Here is a 16,985-nt window from a genome sequence, read left to right as displayed (position 1 = left end):
ACTCGGTGTAGACTGTGTGTTCTGTTACATATGGGTGATGCAGACGGCAGAGTGATGTTTTAAACTGGCCAGGGAACAGAAGTTTAAGAGGCGTGTGCTTACAATACAGTGAGAAGCTGTTACTCACAGGACTAAAAAGGTAGATTTCATGTTAGCAGTACTGGAAAGAGCAGGATCTTTTTAGGTACTTGACTTATCTGACTTGTGTATTAGTGAAGGACAGAAACATGTGAAGAGAGTATCATACATCTTGGGTTCTGCTCTCATTTAGCTGAGGTACAGCTGCAAGCAAATCGCTTTCCTTGTGAGTGCTTTGGTTTCTCTCTAAATCTTCAGTAGTGGTGGAGTGGTCTGATACTTGTTTGCAAAAGTGTGTTTTGAGATCCGCTCTATTAAAGTGAACAAATATATTGTTACAGTTCTTTTACTTCACTTGTAAGCCTACTTATTTTACAAGTCTTTTTAACTGACTGTTTGCCATACAGGTTACTTTTTAAATTGAATTCCTCCAGTCAATATATACTGTATAGATTTTTGCCTTTGTACCATCTCCAAGATAAATAACAAATAAAGTAATTTAGAGCCTCGGGAAGTAAGAGGAGATTCCAGTCAAAACATGAAGAGAGGATCAGTGAAACAGAGTGGAAAAGACTTGTTTTAAGCCTTGAAAGTGGTAATTTTGAGATGAGGATGGAATGCTGATGAGTGGTTTGTGTTGGTATGTGTAACAGTCCCAGTATCTACAGGTGTTTTTTATATGCAGTTCTTTGTAACTATTTCAGAATAACGGCTTATTTATGAAACAAATCAAATTTTGCCCTTTTACTCTTATTCTTCTATCTAGAAATAGAATAATAAGATGGATAATAGGGTTTCCAACAACAATCTTAGCCAAACCACTTTTGTCTTAGTGCAGTTATCTTCATTTCTCTTTCCTTTTCAGAAGTGCAAATTCTTTTCCCTCACCCGGGCTTTAGACACAGAATTTGTGTGCTCCTTACTTGACAGACGTTTAAAATGTAGCACTGGCTCAATCTGTTATCTTCACTTTGCTTATTTACACTTCTTGTGAGATATGATTATGTGTAATTTTAGACATTCAGTTATATATTATAAAGAAATTTCCACTTACATAGAACTGTACAGATTGTAAAGGATTTTAGTAAGTACGTAATTTATGAACATAGGGGATAATTACAGGGATTATTCTGCAACTGAGGTACTCAACTGTAAGGAAGTCAGACATTATGGGCCTATTATTTCACATCCTTTAATTTAAACAGGATAGCCGTCAGAGAGATAATCTGTAAAACATTTAAATAGTTTGATCTTTTAAGCATCAATTCTACACTCATAGAAAATAATAAAGAAAAGGAAGATGATACCTTCATAGACTCACAGTAAACTGTCATTTTCTATCAGTTGAATTTACCCTGACTGAAACTGAAAATTAAAGAAAAAGACCTTAAGAAAACAGATATGAAAAAAGCAACTTTTGGATATCAGTGAGTAAATAATAGATTCAAATACGTTCCCACAATTTTCATTGTAGAGTTGAACTGAAGCATATTAATTTTCCTTGTTTGGTTCAACTTTCTAGCCAGTAGTTCAGGTTCAGTCTACCTAAGAGGATTTTAAAAGAATAAAATACCATTTTGTTATATAACGCTACCAACATTTTTTAAGTTACCCTTTCCATACACTTTTTTTGTGTATCTCGACTTTGAGTCCTTTCCCTCACTCGGCCATCACAGAAAACATTCATTTTAGTTTGTGATTCAAAGCAATTCAGATATTAATAGCAACAATTGCTCTTTCCTCTTTAACCCTCCCACACAACTTTCTTAATATTTTGGGTGTGGGGGAAACATCATCTATTCTTATAGTTCTGCATCGAGAGAGGCAAGATTTGCAATTTCTTCTTAGTATTCCAAACTATTATTGGGACTGAAGTTTACCATCCTGTATTTCTGTCCCCTGCTGAGTTTTTTTTATTTCATTAAGAAGTGTGCTGTGAGGCTAGAAACAGTAACTCCCTCCAAGGAAGGCAGCTGGAAACAAGGAAACAGGAGTTCTGTACTTAAGGTATCAGTGTGACAACTTATCTGATAATACAAAATTGAGTGAAAGAATACTATGATTTAGACTCTGACTTGGTGTGGAGCAGGAGTCTGAGAGGGGGATGAGAAGCTTAAGGATCAGAGGCTGAAATTTAGTTAATGAGAACAAGACTAGGATAAAGAGATAGATGGGAGTAGGAGGGAGTGAGCACATGCAAACTGATAAGACGAGGCAAAGAAGACCAGGCTTTGGAGGAATAGGAAGAGGACCGACCTCACTAGAGGTTATTAATGTATGAAGCTTGGAACTGAATGCGAGTTTCTCCCTTGTCCCATTTGCTTTTCTCTCAGCAAAGATGTTTAAATCCAGGGGTTGAAATACGCATTTCATTTAGTTCTCTTTCACAAATGTAATGACAAACAGTAACAATTAATTAATTAATGCATGTGACAAAGTTGTGTATGCTAGTTTGAAATATGGCAGATGACTCATCTGATTAACAATAGGAAATTTCACATTTTTTTTCTGTTTGTTTTCAAATGTAACTTTCTAAGCATAATTTCTTACATTCAGATAATATTATGTTACTCAGAATTTAGAAATGCCAAACTTACAATTGATAACATGATCACACACTATTTCTAAAGGGATTCTATCTATCTCTATTGACATTGAGGTTCTAAATGTTTTATTTCCCCACTCTTCTCTAATGTATGATGAAAGGTTGATCTGCTCAGTGTTTACTATGCCTACTGTGAATGCAGTTATTTCAGCTCTGTTTTTATTCTAATAGTTTTGGTTGCTTTAATAGGTATTAATTTACTTTTCTGTGTCCTGTGAGATGAAGGGTTGGGATGTTTATCTATTGTGCAAATAAACAAATCTGTCATTACCTACTTGTCTCTCATACCTGAGTCTGGAAGCAGAGATGTCTATTGGAAGTCTCAATTATTTTTCTTCTGGTAGGAAAGCTGAGGTTGCTTACTTGTTATTCATAAAATGTGTGAGACCTTTGAACAGAGAATTACAAGAAGTTCAAAGTGTTGCTTCCAATTACCATGATGGTATTTTATTAAAATGCAAAAATATTAATAATAACCCTGCAGGGGGAACTTTTCTGTCCGTATTTGGCTCAAATCTGAAATGTACTTTCCCCCTGCATTTAATAATGCATTTAGAATGTATCTGAATTTTTAAATATATTCTGCCAAATTCCATAAGCAATCAGAATCATAACGTAAGTGTCAGTTCAACCTCACTGTGGAAGACAGTGCTTTAAATTTGTTGGGTAAGCAGTCACATGGTGTATTCCTTCTTGGTTCATGTATTGTATATAATTACAGGAAGATGGGAATGTGGACTTCTCACTCCTAATACTGTGTTAGTCATAAGCAATAATATGCTTTCTTCTTTTCTTGACAGTTCCATTTTATTTCCTAGCTGCTAAAGCTCATTTTCATTCCTCTCTTCTGGTGCTGAAAGATAGTTAGCTTTCCATACTGGAAATACTACTTGAATTTGCAACGATGCAAAGAGAATCAATTTCCATAGCCCTTCTACCTTTGGCTGACACTAGAAAGCTGTATTTGGTTTCAAATTCCTTTTCACTTCAGCAGAGAAGATAAGGAGCAGTTGTCCGACATAAGCTGTCAGTTTGAAGAAACGATTAAAAAAAGAAATATATTCTCTTTGGTTTTGTATGTTTTCAAGACATTTTATGGGTCTTTCAAACCACTTTTAAAACTGTTGATTCTGTCATCTGGAGCAGCTAAGGAGCTCATGTATTTAGTATGGAACTTAAGGAAGAACATATCTTAGGACAGATCAGTGAGTAATTGTTTTGCCTTGATGTTGGTCATAGAATCATAGAATTACTCAGGTTGGAAAAGAACTTAAGGATCAAGTCCAACTGCAGCCTAACCATAGTACCCCAACTCTAAAAACCCTCTGCTAAATCATATTTCTGAGCAAACTGAATTTGAGTTCACTGAATTTTGGCTGTATCAGTGGAATGTTTTTTACTAGCAGAAGTGAAGATGGAGGGTGGCACAAAGTGTGGTGAGAGTGTTTTTGAGAGCCAAGTCCACTTGATTCCACTAAGTGATGGTAGTCTTGTGCAAAAATACAATTACCACTGTATCCTTTTCCATCCTGTATAAAGACATATATTCTTGCTCAAAGCACTGCCAACAGAAGTATTATAAACACCTCTTCTGTATTCATACTTTTATTTAAAAAAGGAAAAAAGGAATACTTATGATGAATAAAACCAGAAAAAAAGACAAAATAGGAATGTCTTCAAATTATTACACTTTCCATTGGACCCCTTTTCTCCCTTTCATCTATTGTGTTTGACCTACTAAATGGCATTTTAAGAATAGACTCTAATAGGCATAATACTTTCATACTTTGTTAATTGAGGCTTTGAACTTAAATGAGGTTAGAAAGAGACATTGGGGAAGAATCAAAAGAAGCGGTTGGAAGTAAAAGACTGGAAAAGCAATGAACTTTTATCTTCATGGGTAGAATTGACAGAGAACTCAATCAGAGCAAATTAAGTAATCAAAGGGAGAGGTATTTCCAGGCTGATGTGGAAATTCACATGCTTGTTTCTTGCAAATAGATGATTATACATCCACTTTTATATTTGCAGCAATTACTGCTTTTTGTTGTTATTATTCTTTTTAATATAAATTAATTACTTGCTCTTTGGTAGTGATGGATAACAAAATAATGTCTCTGCTCTCTCATCTTCCTTAGGCACTGAAATCATTTTCTCTGAACTTTCTATCTGCAGACACGATTATACCTTTTTGTTGCAAACAGATTCACACCTGAAACTTGGGAAATGATTTATTCCTGATCATTTCAGCACAGATATTTGCTGAATAGATTGGACATCTCTGAGGTTAGCAAGACTTTTATTTTTTTTTTTAAAGAAAATTTTGTTAGGAGAAATGGGCAATTCTCATATAACCAAGCTATTCCCCAATCTGAAATATATGGGGGAAAATATCTGATCTGACAAAATTCACCAAATCCACTGTTAAGTTTCAAAGTCATCAGAACTGATTTGTAGTATAGGCACTTTAATTATGAGAATAATTTGACTATCTTGCTATTTTTTAGAAGATGGATAAACAATTTGTGGATTATGGACATTTTCCTCCACAGCTTTTCTTCATTTATCATTATTGTTGGGTTCATGTGTTTACTTATTAAACATACAGTGGTATCATATAATTCAGATGAATGCAGTTACGATGAAATAGCTGTGCTTTTAGAGAAATGGGAAAAAAGACATAGGACTATTTTATCTAATCTAATAATTGCTTTCTCCCTGTCTGTAATTTATGAAAACCACAACTGCAACTCCATGAAGTTTATATTTCTCTAATTTCTTCTTGTTGTAACTCCACAGAACTGAGTTTATATAGCAGATATTACAAAAGCTAATTCTCCTAAAAATTGTACTTTCCTATCACTGTAGGATGCTATTTCCTTTTTACTGTTCTAGTTCCATCAATTCATGCTCAGGAAGGAATCTGACCCTGGTTCTGTGATGCTGCTATTTCTGAATGGAGAGAAAAGAATCTGTGTAGGCAGCTTCATCTCAAAACTCTCACACTATCCCTGCCTTTCAGAATACAAGTCTGCGTACTTAAAATACAATGATCCTGCAACTGCTTTCATTTTCTGGTGTTAGTTTAGAAGATATTGTCAAACACGATATCTTGCAGTGCTCTGAGATAAACCAGCATGCCTTTTCTCCTAAGTCTGCAGATTGACAGTTAGGGTCAGGTTTTCTAGGCTAAGAAAGGAAAGTTACTTGGAGCTCGCTTCATCTCCTGGGTAGAGACAGCTGGCAAATGTTAGCCATTATCACTAGGCAGGTCTCCACTGTTGCCTCTACCTTTCTGCTGCAGAGCTGGCATAAATGATGTAAAAGATGAAAAGTGTAGTTGAATTTTATTTCTGATCCTATGCTATAGGCAGTACTACGTTTGTGAGCTGGCTAGATGGGTGAGTTGGCCGTGATGTATTATTTCCCACAGTCTCCACCAAGTGATTAACTTTAAGATATAGTCTGAGGATTTCCTTCTCCTCTGCATGTATCTCTGCTGTGGAGCTTTAATGTGGTTCAGAATTAGTTCTTAGATCTGTGTTTTTAGTGCCTCTTCTATCAATGTGCTTGCAAACTCTTTCCTGTTTTGCCAGTGATGTTTTTACACCAGTCTCTTAATATTGTGTCACAGAGAACACCTGATTTGTCTGCTGACTCCTTCCATGAATGAGTCAGAGAGAAGATTAAGCTTATTTGGCCCTATGAATAGCTGCAGTATACATCTATGTGCATATTTGGTTGCATGTGAACTGTTGAGTCATGGCCTGAACCACTGATTGAGCACCTGGGGAAAGGACAGGTCAGCCCTGGAAGCACAGGTGAAGGTAATTCAGGTGTGTGACTGGGGGTGGTGCAGCCTGGCTGCACCTCTCTTAGACCTCTTTTAAGGGCTGACTGCCACTGCAGGAGGATCTCTTTCTGGAGATTTCTCTATGGTGGCACTTTCTACTGTGAACCTGAAATCTTCTGATATGTGTGAGCAATCTTCTTCCCTTATAGTGCCTTTCTATGTGCTGGTCCTTCCATCATTACAGTTCTAGTGAAACACCTTTTTCCCATCGTATTGATCTGTTCAATTGACACGGGTCAATTGAAGGATTGAAGATAGCATAACATTCATTTTTACTTAATCACATGGCTATCTAGTCTTTTAAAAGTACTATGTTCAGCTATTTATTGAACTGGATGCTCATGTGTTTGTAACAATGAACTTGCTACCATCCAAGAGAGTGAAATTATGTTTGGTTTGCTACTGGTGTTTCAGACTATTATAAATTGAGTGAAACATCACCAGCATATAACAAAATTACCGGAGATAGATATAATGATAACTAGGCTGCTTGGTGTTGATCTCATAGCGCTCTGTTCTGTTGTTTTATTTCAGTGTAATATATTCCATTTCAGAACTGTTTGGAATATATGTAGGCCTGATTTTCCATGCTTTGTGTGATAAAATTCTGCAAGTTTGAAATGGTCTTGTCTGATTTTAATATCATACTTAGGCTTTAAGTGATTTCTTTCTTCTCTAGCATGCCATAGGGGATACATGACTGAGTGCAGTCATGTGTCTAGGTGGTTAGTTTAACATTTAAATTGGCTTGCAAAGAGTTTACACCTTCAGATTAGCAAGCTGTAGGAGATCGAGACTTCAGTGATCAACATAATCACTCTCCATGCATGAACATGCTTATCTGTTAAGGCAAACTCCAATTTTCTCTGTGAAGCAGACAAGCTGCAAAGCAGTAAGTCTCATGCTATAAATTCAGCGCTGTTTTACAGCTTTCAGGACCTGCTGTAGGGAAAAAGTAATTTCAGATCTCTGCATGATGAAAAATACTCTCAACACTCCAGAGCAATTTTGTTTGCAATATTTTATTTTTTTTTTGGAGCAGGTGGTCACAAAGAACAAGATGTGAACTAATCTGCGGCCAAGAATATTTACTTTTCCTCTGTGACTTTCATTTCTTAACCCTGGGATGCTTTAAGAAGAATATAGTCCTGTCCAATTGCAGTATTATTGATGGGTGAAAGCTCTTTTTTCCCCTTGCTTTGTCATGCCTTTAAAGCAGAGTATTTGTCTGTGTGGAATAAAAACTTTCCAACTGGTTGTTGACATGACATCTTTTTAGACTTGCAGTGTTTATCCAGTAGGCAATGCAAGATCATATTTATATAAATCCAGATTTCTGTTTGAAGTTGGACACATTAAATTGAAATAAAGAGGGCTCAAAATGTTTTGCAAAGCGTGATCTGGGCTCATCAGGGCTTCAGTTAATAGAAACATCCTTTCTATGGAAAATACTTTCAGCTCTCAGTTTCTGCTAACAGCATGTTCGGGCGCTGCATTGGCACCAATGGACAGAGAAAAGGTAAATAACTATAGTCATAAAAGAGCTCCTTTCCTAGTAGTTGGGTTCTTTGTCCTTTACGTTATAACAGCTGTCCTGAGTGATTGATGTAAGCATAGAACAAGTGATTGAAAGAATGATGGAGTCCATTTTTCTTTACATCAGAGGAAAGTACAGACACGTTCACTGCCACTTGCACCAATTTCCTGTACTCTGAAACTATGCTCCAAGGGAGAATTAGCTGATATAGCTTGGAGTGTGCTCATTAGTTTCAATACAATTGAACATTTCCATCCTCTATTTATCCCAAAGAGTCTTTGATTATAAGCTGTTTTTCATTTCCTTCTCATTTCTTCCTTCCAAGCCTTTTTTTCTTATGTATTTCTGTTACTCCTTCCTTTTATTTTCTCCATTCTTTTTTCCCCACCACCACCTCCAAGACCTCAGACGGGAGCAGCTGTCAAAGCGTGGGATCTATGATGGACTCTAAGATCAGCTCTTTTATTTCCAATAGTTCTTCAGTACTCCTCTTTCCACTCTTTTTTCTGCAAGCTGGTGCATGTCATAATGCTTGCCTTTGATTTCAGCTGAAGACTGTTCGGATGCTGAAGAGCTATTCTAGCTTATCACTGCCATTATAAGTTCATACTGTGGCCAGAGCAATTATGACTTATTTATGTGCTTGAAGCCTGTCAACTACATGTACAAATACTGTTTTTGCTACTTTAAAAAGCATTGCAAAGCACCAAAAAAGCTTTCACTTGTCAATAACACTGCCATTGGACAAGACCAGCTTCTTCCTGAGTTTAAAAGCAAGGGACCTGTATTTTGTGTTGTTATTGATAAAAAGAGTTCTTGCTGACGAGATTTTCAGTGGATTTCTGTCAAAGAACAATGGGGCTGTTATTGTTATTATTTTAGTGTACGCTAATAAGTTCTGCAGTGTGAAGTCTGAATAGGTGCCCGAGTGCTACCTTTGAAACAAGGATGCAACTAAACAATCGCAACATTAAATAATGTAGCATTATGCAACAGTCAATTGTTTGAAAAATGTGATCCACAGGAAATTGTTAATTCTCTAATGTTTGTACGTGCAGCAAAATCAGATGGTGTTATAAACTGAAAAATAAATTTAGAATCAATTATAGGAGGTGAGAGCAAGTCTTCTAAACCACAGTGCTGCTAAAGGAAAGCAACAGCCATTCCATATTGACTCTTGTCGTCCAGATGTTCAGATGGTTACTTATATATTATCTGATAATCCTTAATAGATGAAAAAAAAATGCAGAGATCTCATAGCTTTTAGAGAATTCTTACAGTATTCTGGTTGTTTTGTTTAAGTTTTATGGATATGTTTTCCTTGGGTCCTTAACCACTGACTTTCCAGGTAGATGAAATTAAAAGTTTGACCTTCTTAACTAGAAAAACATACAATGAAGTTGGTTTGGACTGGAGGTATCTGGTTTTGCCCTTTTCCTAGCACATGCCTTAAATCAATCCCACACTTTTTATTCTTTATTTTTTCATTTAGATTGTGATCAAAATATGTCAACAGAATTTTAGATGTCAGAAGATCCCAGCTGGGAAACTCCTATTGCTCCGAGACTCTTTGCTAGAGGTACATTAACCAGCTTTCTGTTGTGTTATAAACAAGCAATAATTTGAATTGGGAATTAACAAGTTGCTGATGCAGTCTTCTTTCTTGGAAGGGCCAAATAGTATTCATTTGGAGATAGCAGAAAATAATCTAAATTAAAAAGCGATTAAAATTTAAATTTATCTGTTTTCTGCATTCTGAAGGTGGTGAATATCAGTCCCTCTGGTCATGTTTTCCCTTCTGCATATCCTGTCTTTTGGAATGTGAAAAGACAAAGCCCAGTCCTAATTCTCAATAAAGATACAATTGACCTGCTGTGATTTTTTTAAAGTCATAATTCGTCTTTTTTCTTCAGGATGATTTTCCTCACAAGTTCTGTAACATGAGGTCTTATTTCTTCAACAGAGACAGTAGAGTCCCAGGCCTTTACTACTTTCCCATTGGGGTCTACCAAGTATTTCCAGAAGTTCCAGGTTGGTTCTTCTCCTGTAGAATCTATGGGGAGAGGGCGAGAAGAAAAGAAAAAATGAAAGAAAACCATGTTAACCAGTTCTTCAGTTCTTATTTGTATCAATCTGATGATTTCAAAAGAAAGAAGGAATGTTAAGTTCAGAGGGTGTTCAGAGTGTATGTTGAGTTTTCTGACAGGCAGATTTAACTAGACACTAGTCCCCTTGAAAATGATGGAAACACAGTCAAGCTTGAGACAGACAGAAGACAAGACTGTAGTCATGAGAGAGATATGTGTATGTACTATACAGCTAATTTGAAACAGTGGAACACTGATAAGAAAATAGACTTGGGGATGTAAAAGAATAGCTGTGCTGGGAATGACAAGTTGTTTGCTTATGCAGAATTTTTCCTCCAAAAACACCCGGTATCACATGCCTCAGAAGAATGTTTCAAGAAACGCTATGTGAAGAAGTAACAAGGTAAATTAATCCAGGCGCTTTCCTCTTAATCCTTTTTCTCTCCACAATTACGTGTTCATTTCACTACAGCTGTATTTTCAGCCTTTACTATCTTTCACATAACTAACAAAATGTTCAGCATTTTGAATAAGACAAGGAGTCTCATTACACTAATAGCACAAGTACAGACCCTACAGACAAATTAGCATCTTTGTCCATTAATTATACAATAGGCAAAATCTCATATGGGATCCAAAGATATTTCAGAGTATTCTCAGCGTACAGACAGACTGGTGGTTAAGCTGCAGTAAATATACTGCCTCCAGCAGCTTCCCTTTGTGTGTGGACAAACAGGGAAGGAAAAGGTATGCAGGTTTCATGTGATATGTCTGTGGTGACGAGCTCACACAGAAAAATAGAAATGGAAGAGCATGAAGAGAATTAAAGGGAATTTTGACTAACAGGAAGATCTACCTGGAGGGAGGATTACTTTGGGTAGCCCAAATTAGTAGTAGTGGCACTCCTTTAAATTCAGTGGTATGTGGGAAAAAGTTATGGTGTTGGAAAGAATAAGTGGCATGGTTCCTGCAGAGTGCAGCTTGTGATACCATGTCTTCTTTGTCTTTATTATAGGTAATTCCTGGAAGACATTTCTTTAGCATTAGATAAAGGCTGTCATTTAAGTCTGGCATTTAAATGGTATTTTGAAAAATACTGTCTTGATAGAGAATATTCTGCTTTATTGTATATTTAGTTAGCTGTCTGCCAAGAATGAACAAAGCCTCTTTAAGTCACATTTAGCTATAATGCAGATCAAAAGTAGAAGAACAGTACGTTATGGCTATTCCATTGTTTGGTAAGGAATGAGGAAGGAAGCATTCAAGATTAAATTTAGTGGCAGGTTTCAGTTTTTGATGAAGTAAATCTTGTAAGAACTTTGCTTCCACTTCTCCTAAAGGTCTCTAGATGAATCTTTAAATCCAACCTGCAGCAGCTGTATCACAGGGGAACAACTTAAAAGATTACAAAGTGGAGAAATGAAGATCAGGTGTTGTATGCATGTATTCCATACAGAAGAAGTGATTAGCTCTTACTGGGCATTTGTTATGGTAGAGTTCTTCATCCCTTGAAGTATTTTGCAAAGCCCAGACAAACCTGTTGTAGTGACATAGACAGAAGTCCTGCCTTGTGCAGGAGGATGGACTCAATGACTTTTGACTTCTGCTGTGGTCCTGTGTGCACAGTCATAGGCACTCTTTTTAATCACACAGGATTCCTCTGACACCGGATACTACACTGGGGAAACAACTCATTTCTGTTCCAGATTACTCACCAATTAAGTACTTGAAGGCAGGAATTGCACCAGCTCCACTGACTGCAACTTTGCTGAACATAGGAAAGGAGGCACCATAAGTCTTTCGGGCAAAACTCTCTATTTCTTTGTTGGTGTCTGGCTCTTGCTGCCCAAACTGATTGCAAGGGAATGCCAACACATTGAAATGATATGGGCCAAGGTCCTTCTGTAACTGTTGTAAGGCCTTGTAGTGACTGTCTGTAAACCCACACTCACTTGCAACGTTGACAACTAACGACACCTGAAGAAGAAGAGGATGAGAGAGATTAAAAAATGCTGCACGTGTCAGTTTTCCCCCAGGTAGGCTGGGATACAGATCAGTTTCAAAAGATGAGATTTTCTGCAGAATTGTGACTGAACACTCATGTTTAGAACTGCATTGAGTTTTGTTCACCATAGAAAGATTTAAAATATATTTCTTTTATGAATTACCATCAGGCAACTGTGAAGATAATCACCAAACTAGTCATGGAGGGCCTCACTGTTCTGCATTTTGGAAAGCTTCTAAGCATCCTTAAGAAATGGCCATTCAGCTGAGTAATACTCAGTTGCCTGAAAGAAATCTGCACGTTAATGGTTAGTTCATTGTCCACTTATCTACTGCACAACATCTGTTGCACAACATCTTTTCTTGTAAAGGATTTAGTACTCAGAACTGGCTGATCCATTTATCACTGCCAGTGTAGATGTACAGGCAATGATAAATGGATGCACACAGTTTCTAGATTGTCTACTAATTTATGACAGAATGGCAACATATAAATGAAGTGTGAAGGTTTACTGCCCCAAAAACAGATCCAAAGTAGTGAAGAATGTGCCCATTTAAAGTTTTCTTGATAGTAGAACAAAGCTGAATATTGCAGACCTTATAGATACAGTAGGATTTGATTAATAAAGTAGCATTATGCAGCTTTATGGTGAGGTTTCTTTACATATAACTATACTATATTCTTCTTTCAAACCATTCTTTAAGAGTAATAAGCCAATACAAATATTATACCACTTAGTTTACACTGAATCCCATGGTTTTCTACAGATTATACACCAGCCCAGAAGTTGGTGCTTCATTTTAAATTGAAAAGAAAAAAAAAGTTTGAATTCCATCATCATTGCCAATATATTCCCCTGTATTGGTATCACAAGAGAAGCTATTCACATCAATCTTTCTGCAATAGTTAGGAAGCTTCATGGAAGCTGGTATGTTGGCTTTATTACTGTCAGTGTGAGACAACAGTGCTGAGGGGTCCAGTGCAGCAAGAGGGGAACCTGAAGCATGGGCATGTTAATTGACCTGATCAAAGTTACACAGCAAAGAGGTGCAGAAAAGATGTAAAAAATCCTAAGCCATATATATAACCTATGTGTTACTCTAGTAGCATATAAATGTGGTAATTTGTACATTTTGTTTATTTTTAATAAATAACAGCTCTTGTCCTCATTGAGACTTGTACTTTGACAACTATTAATGATTTAAATTAAGCTCAGTACTCCCTTTGACTGACTTTTCTCACACCTTAGGCTCTGAGAGTGCAAGTCAAGCACACCACCTAGTGTGCAATGCCAACAATTCAACCTGAACCTTTCAAAACCAATTTAAACTTTGGTTCACTTGATGTTCACACATTGTACCACCCTGAGGAAAATTCCTAGAGATTTAAGAATCTATTATCACCTTAAATTATTTCTTTATTAATTCTTTAATATCACCTTAAAGTAATTCTTTATTTTCTTTTATCAGAAATGGTAGATGCTCATGTTTTTAATTGATCCCACCTGGCTGATGTAAAGACCAGCTACAAATGTCAGATTAAACTGACTCAATTGTTACCTCCATGGATAAAAATAGCAATTATTATAGCAACTAAGTATTGATATCCATACTTATACACATTAATAATACTACATTCTCAGACTGCAGAGAGCTACAATGCAAGGTGCCTAGCATTGCTTTCCACAGTAAAATAATACAGTACATTGTACTAGTGCCTAGTGCTTTACAAGATTATAGTACTTTTGCTTCAGGATTCCCAAAGGACTGTCTTAGCAGTGCTATGTTACACCTCAGCACACTGTACATAGAGTGTGGTAGGCAGGAAGGCAGACAGGTTGGTACTGTTGTATCTAGATGAGTATAAACACAGCAGGGAACAGCTGACGTGAGATTTCAGACTCCCAGACAGATGTATTTTTTTTAAAGAATACTGCCTCTTAATTAGAGCACATCTGATAGAGATGATAGGATAAAGTATAATCTTTCTTGATTATTTTTTTCCAATTCTCAGATTCTAGACTACAAATTAAATAATAATTTAAATAAATTAGCTGAATGACTGAGCTGAAGAAATGTTTTCTCTACATCTGCCAGAAAGTGTAATGCTGTTAAAAGCTGGTTCAGCAATTAGCAGACTATTGTTCCAAGAGCTAACTAGTGGCACACTCAATTTAAAGTACCAGCAGCACATACATAGCGCTGATATATTACTTGTGTTCTTTTAATTGCTTGATTTAATTGATAAACCTACATGTTAATGTTACTTATCTAGATTTAAGTAGGTTTATTTTAAGAAGTGAGTGTTTAATTAACCTTTGTTTCCTTCATACTGAACTCTGATGACATAATGGCAGAAAGGGGGGCGGCATATTATTATAAAATAGTTTAAAATTCTACATGTGCATTCACAAAGAGCAGCTGGAGTGAATATTGATAGGATCTCTGACTGCAAATCCTTTTGCTTCATACAGAAGCTGGTCATCACCTGTTTTAAAATGCATTCTTCCATAAGGCTTAGCAGAGATCAAGGAGGAACTGATGGCATTAAGCTCTTCCAAGGTGTAGCTCTGGATTTCTTCCTTACAATACCAGTTACTCGTTGAGGATGGTGTGCTGTCATAACACAAGGGAGACAGAAGTGCTTGTTCCTAATCTAGTGCAGTCATGAGATACCAGAACAGGCTCAGCAACTTGTTAGGGTGGGGGCAAACAGTCACAGAACTCAGCAGGGTGGCTGAAAAGACTGCCTCCAGTTTCCCCTGTTTAATCCTTCCTATCTGGATTCTGGCTCTGAATTAAACAGGTAGTATTTGCTTATTCAGACAGATTCATACGTGACCTACAGAAAAAACATGCCCTTGTGACAGGTTTTATTGACAGAGACTTTGGAAGGAAATCTTTTAAAATAAATAAATAAAGCAAATATTGCATGTGTTCTGTATTGTTCTGTTGTTTTTTTGCTTTTTTTTCCCCCAAGATAGATATTTGAGTGTGCATTGGACCAGCTCTGCTGTCTTCTAACCAAATTGTGAATGGAGGAGGACTTTGTTCAGGTAGAGTTTAATGTTTCTCATGTGGTTTAAATCCACCAGTATTTCTCTTTACTCAGCAGTTCAGGAAAATGTATCTCTCTTCCCATGGCCCATCTCCTGTCTTCCTGCAAATGTTTTAGTGACTCACCACTGCAACCAGTGGGCTCAGTAACCTGAGTGAAGTACCTGAGGAGGGTGAAAAGGATGGTGGAAAGACAAAGCTGAGGGTAAGAGTGAAAGTGAAAGCAGTGCCTGCCTTTTTTGATAGCATCATGTAAGATACACCTCTTGAATGCTGAGGGTGGAGGTTGTGGGCTTTATGTTGTTTTATTTTCTCTAATTTCTGAATCTATCATTAGATATCTATCTAATCTAATCAGATTAATTGTTTTTAAACTGGTAAGCTTTATCTAGAACTCTTTACCAGAACTCTAGGAACATATAAATGAAATTTAAAGACATCATAAAAATGTTTCCTTGCTCATCTTGTTGTTACACTATAATCTATAGTATAATCTATACTATATATATAGTATATGTATATAGTATATTATATATACTATAATCATAGTATATTATATATACTATAATCAGCAAGTGGAGTGTAGCATGATGTGCTACGTTTTCACAGTGCAGTTACACAAGAATAACTTTTATCAGTAAATCATTCATCTTTTACTACTGTAGTAATTATGGTGAAATTTGTTAACTCCATTAACCACTAATTATTTTTTTTTTTTTTAAATGCAGAACTTTAAAAGGAATGGAATCCAGGGGGAAAAAAAATCACTAAAACTCATGCAGTTAAAAGGCAGAAACAAGTTCTAAAAGTAATATGTACAAAGGTTACATGCTTCAAGTTTAATAGCTGCAATCCAGTGCAATTCATCCTGCTGCACGAAGGACCGGCGCGCAGGCATTCCCTGCCTTGCCACGTATACAGGGAGCAGCCTGCAGAAGGAACACTCTGACACACAGAGGTGAGACCGGCAAACGCTTTATTTAAAGAGTGCAAAGACCTGCGGAGCAATATCAAAGCAAGCACAGGCAACACTCCGGATCAGTTCAAGAGTTGCAACTGCAAATCTATCTGCATGCATTGAGTTAATGTCCAGTCTCTCCACCCCCCTTTGTTTCCACAGACATGCGAGGAGCGTGCACTTACCGAGCCCCTGTATTTCTCCAGAGATACTAGTTTGCCCCTGATGTTTACAACTTTAAAAGTGTAAAAATCAGTCTCTTTCTGCTGAGTGGCAGAAAATGCTAAGAGCAGGAGTGCTGTAATTGCAAGGATCATGGCTAGAGGAATGAGAAAAACTTTAGCGAAGGAAGAGGAAGGCTTGTGCTCCACACTGCCCTCAGGATCTAGCATGCTGCACAACCAAGCTGCAAACACTTGCCACAAAAGCAAAGCTCTGCCGGAAAGAGACTGCTGCAAACGAAGCTTTTGCAACAGTCTGTATCTTGCAAAGAGCACAGAATCATAAAATCCTTAAGGTTGGAAAGCACCACTAAGATCATCTACTCCAACCATAATTTAGCTGAATCTGTGTCTGTGCAAAACCTCATGGGCAAGTATTCATGGAGCAGCTTAATACTAAAGCAGAGTGTTTCCTTGCAGTTATGGTGTGTCAAGTGAGGCCCTTTATGGGTATAACCTGAATTGAAGCAGTAAATCTTTGGCCCAAGAATAGCAAGATGACTTGCTATTAACTATGTCCTAGAAAAATAAGGGAGTTCTGTGATTTCTGATGTATTTACAAGTTCATTTATTTTAGTATACTGA

At 36.9% G+C, this 16,985-nt stretch overlaps 1 protein-coding gene across 1 annotated transcript; it reads right to left on the bottom strand.

Moving 5' to 3' along the window:
* Positions 1 to 7,542: 7,542 nt before the first annotated feature.
* GPX7 (glutathione peroxidase 7) lies at positions 7,543 to 16,598 on the bottom strand. Its single transcript, XM_015870585.2, has 3 exons — positions 16,365 to 16,598; positions 11,876 to 12,137; positions 7,543 to 10,126 (listed from the first exon to the last, which is right to left on the bottom strand). The coding sequence occupies exons 1-3, from the start codon at positions 16,569 to 16,571 to the stop codon at positions 9,963 to 9,965; spliced, it is 633 nt and encodes a 210-aa protein (XP_015726071.1). The 5' UTR covers positions 16,572 to 16,598; the 3' UTR covers positions 7,543 to 9,962.
* Positions 16,599 to 16,985: the final 387 nt, after the last annotated feature.

Source organism: Coturnix japonica, chromosome 8 (assembly GCF_001577835.2).
Source record: "Coturnix japonica isolate 7356 chromosome 8, Coturnix japonica 2.1, whole genome shotgun sequence".
NCBI lineage: Eukaryota > Metazoa > Chordata > Aves > Galliformes > Phasianidae > Coturnix > Coturnix japonica.
The sequence above is the reverse complement of the archived record's forward strand: the minus strand, read 5'-3'. Positions and strand labels throughout refer to the sequence as shown.

Bases quoted from the DNA above. Each gene is read 5' to 3' on its own strand.
- GPX7 (XM_015870585.2), bottom strand. From the start codon at position 16,571: ATGCTAGATCCTGAGGGCAGTGTGGAGCACAAGCCTTCCTCTTCCTTC. The intron at 12,138-16,364 runs GTAAGTGCACGC...CTTCTTCTTCAG, and splicing joins TGGAGAAATACAGGGGCTCG to GTGTCGTTAGTTGTCAACGT. The intron at 10,127-11,875 runs GTGAGTAATCTG...CTCTCCCCATAG, and splicing joins TGCCTTCAAGTACTTAATTG to ATTCTACAGGAGAAGAACCA.